This window comes from Amaranthus tricolor, chromosome 1 (assembly GCF_026212465.1).
Source record: "Amaranthus tricolor cultivar Red isolate AtriRed21 chromosome 1, ASM2621246v1, whole genome shotgun sequence".
NCBI lineage: Eukaryota > Viridiplantae > Streptophyta > Magnoliopsida > Caryophyllales > Amaranthaceae > Amaranthus > Amaranthus tricolor.
Window position 1 is genome coordinate 36,017,797 of NC_080047.1, and position 11,191 is coordinate 36,028,987.

At 34.5% G+C, this 11,191-nt stretch overlaps 2 protein-coding genes across 3 annotated transcripts in view; one reads left to right on the forward strand and one right to left on the reverse strand.

The window, feature by feature from the left end:
• Nucleotides 1-11,191, forward strand: part of LOC130820712 (uncharacterized) — a 60,123-nt gene that overhangs the window by 14,419 nt on the left and 34,513 nt on the right. The gene's annotated exons all lie outside the window — the stretch shown is intronic.
• LOC130810015 (uncharacterized) lies at nucleotides 25-7,249 on the reverse strand. Its single transcript, XM_057675921.1, has 4 exons — nucleotides 7,180-7,249; nucleotides 7,025-7,078; nucleotides 6,346-6,421; nucleotides 25-1,567 (listed from the first exon to the last, which is right to left on the reverse strand). The coding sequence occupies exons 1-4, from the start codon at nucleotides 7,247-7,249 to the stop codon at nucleotides 25-27; spliced, it is 1,743 nt and encodes a 580-aa protein (XP_057531904.1).

Sequence of the window (11,191 nt, forward strand, 5' to 3'; positions counted from 1 at the left end):
GAAGTGCCATGTTTTCCAATCCACTCAAGTACAATGAGATCTCCAACGTGTATCTACTGGCCTACTCAAACCACGTTTTTGATTTAAACCCGATCCACTTTCAATTTCCCCCACTTCCAATGCTTGAGCCACTACTTGAGCTTGCTTTTTTCGAATCATGTCTCTTCTCTTACAAGAAGCTCCAACCACATTCAACAAGTTTGCAAGTACTTCAAAAAGCCAACCACAACTATCATTCTTTTTAGCTACCGCAACTAGAGCTAGTTGTAGTTGATGAGCAAAACAATGAATGTAGTAAGCTCTTGGAGTATCATTCATAATCAAAGTCTTAAGGCCATAGATTTCACCTCTCATGTTACTCGCCCCATCATACCCTTGATCTCTTATCATGGATGGACTCAATGAATATTCCATAAGCAAGGACAAAATTGCATTTTTCAGAGATAAAGCAGTAGTGTCACCCACATGTACAATGCCTAAAAAGCGTTCCACTGCCGATCCACTTTCTCTTTTAACAAACCGCAAAACAAGAGCTAGTTGTTCTTTTTGAGATACATCACTTGATTCATCGGTCAAAATAGAAAAGTAACCATCTCCAACCTCTTCTATTATGCGCTTGGTAGTCTCCTTTGCACAACAATTGATAATGTCTTTTTGAATTTTGGGAGATGTCAATTGACAATTTTTGGGTCCATTTTGGAAAGTATGTTGTTTGACTTCGTCAACCTTCTCCCCTAACCACTTCAAAAGCTCAAGAAAGTTACCCCTACTATTTGACTCCTCACTTTCATCATGTCCCCGGAATGCCAAACCTTGGCCCAAAAGAAATCTCAAACAAGTTAAGAATGCATTCAAACGAATATGATATGAATCCATTTGAGCTTGACTCGCATTATCAAACACAACTTCAATTGATGTCTTTTTTGCATCTCTTAGATTCACATATTTCTCATAAGCAACATTATGAGCACTTTTAATTCCACCAACATGCTTTCGAAACCTATCCGGTTTATTCCACCATTTAAACCCTCCATTAACAAATGCATCACCCCCATTGTAAATTTCAACATCCCTCTTGAACAAATAACAAGCAAAGCAAAATGCGGCATCTTTTTCAACACTATATTCAAGCCAATCCCATTTTTTGAACCAATTGACACTAAAACGGCGTAAACCACCTACTTGTTTATGAGGGAAAACATCTGTTTTTGGTTGGCAAGGTTTTTTAAGAATATAAGCTCTCCTAACCGGATTTCTTTCATTTGGGGGATAATCCATTATGTTTTTTCTCAATCTCGGGTCATGAGGAAGAAGTTCGACATCATACACCCAATCATCATCCAATGGTTCATCACAATCATCATCCAATGGTTCATCACAAGCACTTGAACCACCTACTTCCATATTAACATCTTGAGTTAGAGGAGAACTTAAAGGAGAAGGAGGAGAGTCAATGGTTTCGTTAAATGATCCTTGGGATTTCATACTTTTAAACAAGAATTCACGAAGATTGGGTTGTTTATCCTCGGCTTTTGACTTCTTTGAACTTGAACTACTTGACAATTTCCTAATTAAATTAAATACATAATGAATCAATTGTCAATTCTAAGTGTCCAACAATAATCTAACAATAATTCAATTACTAATTTATTTCAAACTAATAAATAACAAGTAACAACTAAACTTGCAAGTCAGAAATCACAATTCAATTAAATAAACTAATTAACATTTAACAAACAAATAAGAAGCTCCAACATGGACCAACAACATCAAATCAAGTATTCAACTAATCAACTATATATTCAAGTAATGAAGTAATAATCAAATTAAGTATCTAAATTTAACCAACAATTAATGAAACAAATCAATAAATCAACAAATTATAATTAGGGATTTAGGGAATTAGGGTTCATAAATGAAGAAATTATAATTAGGGTTCATAAACGTACGGCGTGACGGCGGTGGCACTGAGGAGGCAGGGAGCGGGGAGCACCTGAGGTACGATGTGGGTTGACAGCAGGGCGGCGAGCCGGCGAGGGAGCAGTCTTCGCGTCGTTTGCGACTTGCGAGTTGGCTGTGTTGAGCCGCAGAGGTACGTCGAGCCGTCGAGGGCTTTACTGGCTTACTACTCGAGCCTCGAGGCGTGGTCCGGCGGTCGCCGACGGGTCCAACCGTCCAAGAAGTCGAAGGAGATCGAGATTGAGAGTCTGAGAGAAAGGGGATTCGAAAATCGAAAGGGTTTGTTTTGGTTTTCTAATTTTCTCTTTCTTTCTTTTCTGTTCTCTTTCCCGTGTTTTTTGTTTTGATGTTTTTTTTTTGTTCCTCTTTTTAATTTTTCAAACTGGGGGTACAACCGTACCCCCTTGTCAATCAATTGGGTCCGCCCATGGGCCCTAACATCCTTTGTCTTACCCGGAATGTTCATGAGAGTCCCGAGTATGGCATCGCATATATTTTTCTCTATATGCATAACGTCAAGACAACGCCTAACCTGTAGATCTCTCCAATATGGAAGCTTCCAAAAGATTGATTGTTTTTTCCAAAATCGGTCTTCACCCCCTTGCACTTGCCCCGTTTTACCAAATACAGTCTCAACTCCCTTAACCTGTTCATAAACCTCATAACCGGTCAACGGTCGACGAGCTACACGGTCCTCAACCTCCTCGTTGAACAACTTCTTCTTCTTACGATATTGGTGGTCTCGTGGGAGGAACTTTCGATGGTGCATGAATACGTGTTTGCACTTAGGAATCCACGTGGATTCCATGTCATCGATACATATTGGGCATGCTTTCTTCCCTTTGTTCTTATACCCCGATAAGTTTCCATATGCCGGAAAATCATTAACGGTGCATAAAAGCATTGCACGCAAGGTGAACTCTTCATTAGCATATGCATCAAACACTGAAACGCCTTCATCCCACATCTTTCTCAAATCCTCAACGAGAGGTGCAAAATACACATCTATGTCATTGCCAGGTTGTTTAGGACCCGAGATAAGAAGCGAAAGCATTATGTACTTACGCTTCATACACAACCAAGGTGGCAAATTATAGATCTCTAAAAGTACCGGCCAAGTACTATGTTGAGAACTAAGATCGCCGAATGGGTTCATTCCATCCGTACACAGTCTGAGCCTTAAATTACGAACCTCATCCCCAAAAGTCTTATGCAACCTATCAATACTCTTCCACTCCGGAGAATCAGATGGATGTGTGAGCAAGTGACCTTTCTTCACCCTATCTGCATGCCACCTCAAATTTAACGCATCTTTCTTTATAGAAAACAAGCGCTTGAATCTAGGTATTATTGGAAGATACCACAATACCTTAGCCGGGGCCCTTTAGCATCCCGAGCCCCTTTACGCTTGTAGCGCGATAACCCACACCTAGGATACTCTTCTAAGTTCTCGTTTTCATTCCGATACAACACACAATCATTCGGACACGCATGAATCTTCTGGTACTCTAAGCCGGAAGGACACATGAGCTTTTTGGCATAATATGTCGACTTTGGAAGTTCATTTCCCTCAGGAAGCATCTCACCTAACGCTTCTAATAACATTGTGAAACTAGCGTCACTCCAATTGAACTTTGACTTAATGTTGAAAATTGTCAACACTGCTGTTAGTTTGGTGAACTTTGTACATCCAGGGTACAAAGGCTTTTGAGAAGCCTCTGTCAACAAGTCAAAAACACGAGGACATTTTCCGAAATCATCCTCGACTCCCTCCATCATCTCATCAACACGATCCACATCCTCATCGACATTCTCTTCATCTGTCTTATACCCATCAACATGATCTACTACATCCTCATTGACATCGACCACATTATTGACGTCCTCAACAACACTTTTCTCTTTGTAAACTCCCTCCTCACCATGCCAAACCCAAACATGATATTGAGGCCTAAACCCACGTCGAAGTATGTGCTTCCCAAGGATATCAACACTATCTACCTTTGATACATTGCCACAACTGACACATGGGCAATAAAAATCAACTTCCCCCGTCCTAACTTGATGTTCAACCGCAATACTACAAAATTCTAATACGCCATCAATAAATTCCGACGATTCAATGCTTTCATACATTCAAGAACGATCTTTTGTCATCCTAATTAGTGTGATTAATTGATTGAAAACAAAATTAATACACAACTTTTAAACATATATACTTAACGAACTCTAACTAACCACAAAATTAAGTAATAATCATTCATTTAACACTAATTAACCCAAATAATAACACAATGTTTTTTAAACTGTCCAAATGATGTTTATTGTAGTAACCATAATTAATATTTATATAAAAACAATAAAAATCAAATCACATTCATAAACTTGGACAACTAATTAATATTCATATCAACAACTCATTCATTTAACCATAAACAAACCTAATTAAACCTAACTTACAAACTATAAAAAAAATTATGATACATTTAAAACTTAAAAACCACATCTACATACACAATCATAAATAAAATGAAGAAATTACTTAAAAATATAACAAAACATGATATATATGATAAATTTAAAACTTAAAAACAATAACAACATACACATTCATAAAGTATGACAAATTTAAACCTAATTTACAAATCAAAATGAAAAAAATACCTTGAATTGTCGTGGGTTTTAGTGGGTTAGTGTATAACCTATACAATGAAAAAAAAAATTAGTATAAAAAAAACTAAGCGCCCTAAACGTACACAATTAATGAAGCTTGAACAATAATGACTTGGTTTTGAGAACTAATAAGCTTTAAAAAAATTATACCTTGAAGAAGAGCAAGAACTAAGCCCAAATTTCGTGGGTTTTCGTGGGTTTAAGAAGAGCAACAACAATGTGTACAGTGCAGTTTCAAGAAGTTGATGATGAAGAAAAGTAATAAGAAGAGCAAGAATGAGAAAAACAAGAACAAAAAGATGATGAAGAAGAAAGATTGAAGACATTAATCGAACAAATTATGATGAACAAGAAAACCGACAATTTCAATATTGAGTGAAGAAGTGCAACAGTCGTATAAACAATATTGAAAGCAGTTTCGTGGGTTTTATGTTTTAACATTAACATATATGGCGGGTTTTTGAAAATACAATTGCTGCGGGCAAGGCAAAAACCGCAGCAATTATGTGAAGAATTATGTTATTTGCTGCGGGTAGTGAAGAACCGGAGCAATTGAAGAACATTTTTTGCTGCGGGCGTGAAACAAACCACAGCAATTGAAGCTGCTCATATGTATTTGCTGTGGTCAAGGCCCAAAACCGCAGCATTTAAGTGTTCATTTTTTTTCTAATTCTTTTTCCTACTTATTGCTGCGTATATATAAAAACCGCAGCAAATGATTAGCAGCAAATACGTTTTTTTCCACTAGTGATCTCTTGTTTACATGTCCTAATCTAAGCTATATATCTATGTCTCTAATGGGATCTTATAAATCACATAATTTTTTTAATACTTACTTGGCAAGATGAGTTAATAATATGAGCAAAACAACGTATATGAAATAATCTACCACCAAGGATAAAACAAAAAGCAGGTTCACTAGTTATGTTATCACTAATTCGATTCTTTACGTATCTCTATTAATCTATATTTTATGTTATCACTAGTCATGATCTATTTTGAATAAACTAGTTATGGTTTATCTAATATGTAGTTACACACTTATAAGCCATATATCGGTTGTTATCCAATAACCCTACAATTAGAAAGTTTAAAAATTTCTACTAGGTCATAACGTTTTGATTCATATAATTCAATTGTGCGGCATTTCAGAGTGCTCCTTAGGATCACTCTATATTGTGGTTGCAAATTTTTTTTAGTGTAATACTCATAAGCTTTACTTTCATCATGGTTAAATGGAAACTCATTAGAAATTACATATTTTGCAAATTCATCAATATTTTCATTATGATTATAATTAAAAAGGCATACTTGTGTCGTGCTGCTAAAACTTGCTACATGAGTCTCCGTTATGTTTGCATGCTTCTTTGCTAAAAGATTCCGTACCATTACCTAACACATAATCACATTTCTAATTTACAAAATATAAATATTATTTGTAAAAACTTAAAAAATATTAATCTTTGCTGAAATTGTATGAAACTAATGATTTTTACCCCTTGACATGTGCATGTAAACATCCGGATTATCGGTTGGGTGCTTTAAAATATACGACCATACATAAAAGTTGTCATTGTCTTAATAGGTTGTCTTTTTGGTTGCTCTTCTTCTAAATTTAAACATAAAAAACAGACTCAAATACCACAATATAAAAATAATTATAATAATAGTTTAAAATTTAATTAATTTGAATAATAAAATTATATAACTAACCTGGAAATTGACACATTTACCACGAGATTGTTATTGTTGTTGTCGTACTTGTGATTTTGTTGATGATTGTTGAGATCTAATTATGTCAATAGGGGTCAATGGTTCCTCTTATTCTTATTCTTCTTCAATTTCCAATTCTCTTTCCTCTTGATTTGCATAATTGCCTAATTCTTGGTCGTACCCTTCTTAATAATTAGGCTCATAATTATTAACCGTAAGTGTGGTTAATATCATCGTACCACTTTAGTAACTTTTTAGAGGCTTTTTTCAAGAATAAAACATAATGATATTGATATTATTGAAATATTTATGTAACTAAGAAATAATTAAAATTAATTATAATTATGTAGAGAGAGTACTACAAAAAATGAATTGTAAATAAAAGTGACTGAAATTAAAAGGTATAATTAAAGTAGGGCCAAAATCTAGTTAATTGAATTCCCAATGGCTAGTTGGTCGGTTCCAAGAAATCGTTGGGCCGGGTGAACTGGTTCGCGGTTCTCCTTGGTTCGATTCCTTCCGTCGGCTCTACGGTTCCTACACCCTGTTTTTGGAACCTTAACGGTTCCCGATTTGGGCTGGTTTGGAACCTATCATGGGCTATTTCGGTTTCGGCACGGTATTCAAGCGGTACGCGATTAGTTCGGTTCTAGGTAACCAGCCCCGTGGCCATCATTACCCGAAATCGAACCATTCCCAAACCACTGAAAAACCATCCTAGAACCGGAACCGTCTATAACAGGTTGCAAATGAAAACCGTGAAATTGTCGAAAGGAACCATGAGCCGGTTCCCCCAGCCCACCGATTCCAAGGAACTGCCTCGGAATCGCAAACCGAATGGAAACGGTTCACCATACGTTTCCTCCTGCCCAGTAGATCTTTGGAATAGGCCAAACATAGCCATTGGGTTTTGGAAAACTAGTCGTTGCAAACTACTCTACAAATATCATTGAATTTCAATTACTTTCATCCACAATTATTCTCATTTACTACTTTCCTTACTTAATTATTCTCTTAATTACATAATTAATTATTTTATTTTTCAATTATTTCCTAATTACATAATTATTTGAAAATTATCAATATCATCATGTCAACATTCTTAAAAAAAGCCTTTAAAAAAGTTATTAAAGTGGAAAAATTTTTGGGAGCATCTAATCACTTCAAATCTGAAAGTATTAACAACAATTACAGTTAGTAATTATGAGCCAAATTATCAAGAAGAGTACGACTAAAAATTAGACGATTATGCAAATCAAGTAGAAAGGCAACTAAAAATTGAAGAAAAACAAAAATAAAAGGAGCCATCGAACCCTATTAAGATAATTAGATCTCGATAATCATCAACGAGATCACAACAAGTATAACAATAATGCAAGCTCGTGGTAAACGTGTTAATTTCCAAAATATCGGTTAGTTATATAATTTTATTATTCAAATTGATTAGATTTTAAATTATTATTATTATTATTATTATTATTATTATTATTATTATTTATTATTATTATATTGTGATATTTGAGTATGTTTTTATGGTTAAATTTAGAAGAAGAGCAACCACAAAGAAATCATATCTCGGCAATGCTACATTTTAATGGTTCATTTCACATGTGTGGTTGTATATTTCAAAGCAACTATATGACAATCTGGATGTTTTTATGTGCACACGTCAAATATGTGAAAGTCCAGGTGCAAAGCCATTAGTCTCATACATTTTCAACAAAGGTAAGTACTTTTTGAGTTTTTACAAATAATATTTATATTTTATAAATTAGAAATGTATTAAAAATTCGTTTGTTGTGTTTTGTGAATACGTATTAGGTGGTGGTAGGGGATCAAAAGAAGCATGCAAACTCAAACGAGACTCATGCAGCAAGTGTTAGCGGGACCAAGTTGAAGCGACAAACACAACTAGGTGAGTGGACAATGAAAATGCTCGACAGAGGTATAATCGTAATGAAATGCTTGATGAATTTTTCTAAATATGATGAAAGGAAAGCTTATGAATATTACACTAAAAAAACTTTGCAACCACAATATAGATTCATCTAGTGGTGGTGTTCCTTTCCGGTTTGCAACCACACCTGATTCTAACGTTTTCGGTTTCAATTTCGGGTGGTTCCTTGGCGGTTCATGAGACGGTTTCGAAGGTTCCAACTCCCGAGTCGGGCGGTTCGGACCATCGGTTCCATTCTTATTTTAGCTTTAAATATAATATAAAATACTATAAGAATGCGGATGTACCTTGATTACATGATTGTTAGCGAAATTCATTACTTGTCATCGTTATTAAAATATTTACTAAAAAGAAGGAAAAAAAAATTAATAAGAAATGATAAAGATGATTAATAAAAAAAGAGAGAGAAAATGGACACCTACTATCCCCAAAAAATACTAAGCTGGCTACGTATCCCGAAGGAATCAAAGCCCACGTAATTCCTTGTCATACCTTTTACTTGTAGTTGTTGAATGTTTATTTTTCGTTGTCTGATGTTCATGATCCTATTCGTCTTTGTCATCATCATCTTGTTGGTTAGATGCTTCCACTGACTCTCCTCTTGACGATGATGCAGATGTATCCATCATCATCCACGGATCATCATCGTTCTTGGGTCCTTGTGTTCAAAGCTCCGCTTTATCCCAATCTTTCTTGCAAACACATATTTGAATAATATGTGGAGCAAGACGAGATCTCTTTTCATCTAGAACTCTTGTACCTGCACTAAAAGCAGACTCCAACGCAATAGTGGAAGTAGGAATTGCAAGGGTATCCTTTGCAATTCTCGATCATATGGGAAATTTTATTGATTTTTCTTTCCTCCATTCTAAAATATTATTAACTACCTTGTTCAATTTAAGAGTGATGTTTAAGATAATTATCTAGTTCTAGATATGAAGCGGAGGGTGAGGAAGTAAATGGTCTTACAAAACTATCATCTTTGCTTATTATGTTAGCTATTATGAGATTATAATAAGTGAGACGTGCCGAGACAATAGCACAGCTAGACGTATTGCGACTTGGGTTATATATATACTAGAATAATAATCATAAACTTCTGCTAAAAGCTTTTTACTATTTCCAACATAATTATGTACATCACTATACGGACGATCTAATGATTGGTAGTAAAATCCTATTAATTTAGTAATGTTTTCCGTTTTAAAACATGGGTCTAAAATTGTCGCAATTCCATAAATATAAGGAAAATCAATAAAATACATCTTCCACTTCTTCAACATATCTTCAAGAATCGACTTTAAAAATTCATTAGCATTATCATGGGAATGTTTAAGAAGATGGTAAAAAATAGTAATGCATTCACTTATTACTAGGTGGACGTGATCATAAGCTTCAAAAATTTTCTATACTTCTATAGTTAGTTCCCATGTTCCTAACCTTATACGGCTATCCTTATACCCAATACACAGTTGTGTTATAAACGAACGATAAACAATAGCCTTTTTTAATAGATTATGGTTCCTGGTAACCCGCTCCGTGGCCATAACTAGTCATTGATCTCTAGGAGGACCCTTAAACGCCGCACAATTGAATTGTATGGATCAAAACTTTATGTATTAATAGAAATGTTTAAATGGTAAGGATAGAACATAACAACCGATATTTGTTCTGCTCCCCCTCATTAACTAGTTTATTCAAAAAATAATAAATGTCTTTGATTTAATGCCCGAAAGGCATACTTGTGATAACATAAAATATAGATTAATAGAGATATATAAAGAATAATATAGATTAATAGAGATATATAAAGAATGAAACTTGTTAGATAAGCTATTCTATTACCGATAACGCAATCACCAACATTAGATGCATTAAACTTTTGTGTAACGAGCCTGCTTTCAGTTTTATCCTTGGTGGTAGATTATTTCATATACGTTGTTTTGCCCATATTATTAACTTATCTTGCTATGTAGGTAATAAAAAAATTAAGTGCTTTATAAGATCCCATTAGAGACGTAGATATGTGGCTTAGATTAGGACATGTAAAGAGGAGAAATACACAATTATATGACGAATATGGACTTAAAAAGGTATAATATTGGTCATCAGATACTCCCACACGTTAGGGCTCGACCTATGATCTGTTAAAAAAGGATATTACATATCATGTTATTATAACACAATTGTATACTGAACATAAAGATAAAGGTATAAGCGACGCGACACGGGAACTATCTATAGGTGTACACAAAATATTAGATGTGTATGACCACACAACTAAAGTTTTTCATATGTTTACGAACTAAACGTCCAACTAGTAATAAATGAATGTATTACCAGATTTTACCATCTTGTTAACTATTCGCATAGTGATACTAATGGATTTTTAAAGCCGATTCTTGCAAATCATATGATGGAAAATGAAAGACATATTTTAATGATTTTCTTTATATTTATGAAGTTGCGATAATTTTAGGTCCATGTCTTTAGACGAAAATTTTTACTAAATTGATAGGATTTTACTACCATTAATTAAATCGTCCACATAATGATGTACATAATTATGTTGGAAACTGTAAAATGCTTTTAGTAGATCCTTATAATTACCATTTGAGTGATATAATTCAGGCCGTGATATGTTTAGGCGTGCTAGCATTTCTGTACGTCCTACTAGGTTTAGTTCGATCGTAGGTAACATAAGCCAAGATGATAGTTTTGTAGGGCCTTCTTTTTCACAACCTCCTTTTCATATTGAATTAGATAATTATTTAAAACATTATTTTGAGGTTGAACACAATAATTTTAATGTTTTAGATTGGTAGTCAGAAAAATCAATAAAATTGCCCATATTATCGAGAATTGCAAATGATATCCTTGCAATTCCGG

Bases quoted from the DNA above. Each gene is read 5' to 3' on its own strand.
- LOC130810015 (XM_057675921.1), bottom strand. From the start codon at position 7,249: ATGGCTATGTTTGGCCTATTCCAAAGATCTACTGGGCAGGAGGAAACG. The intron at 7,079-7,179 runs GTTTGCGATTCC...AACCTGTTATAG, and splicing joins TGGTGAACCGTTTCCATTCG to ACGGTTCCGGTTCTAGGATG. The intron at 1,568-6,345 runs GTTAGTTATATA...TAATTTAATTAG, and splicing joins GTAAATGTGTCAATTTCCAG to GAAATTGTCAAGTAGTTCAA.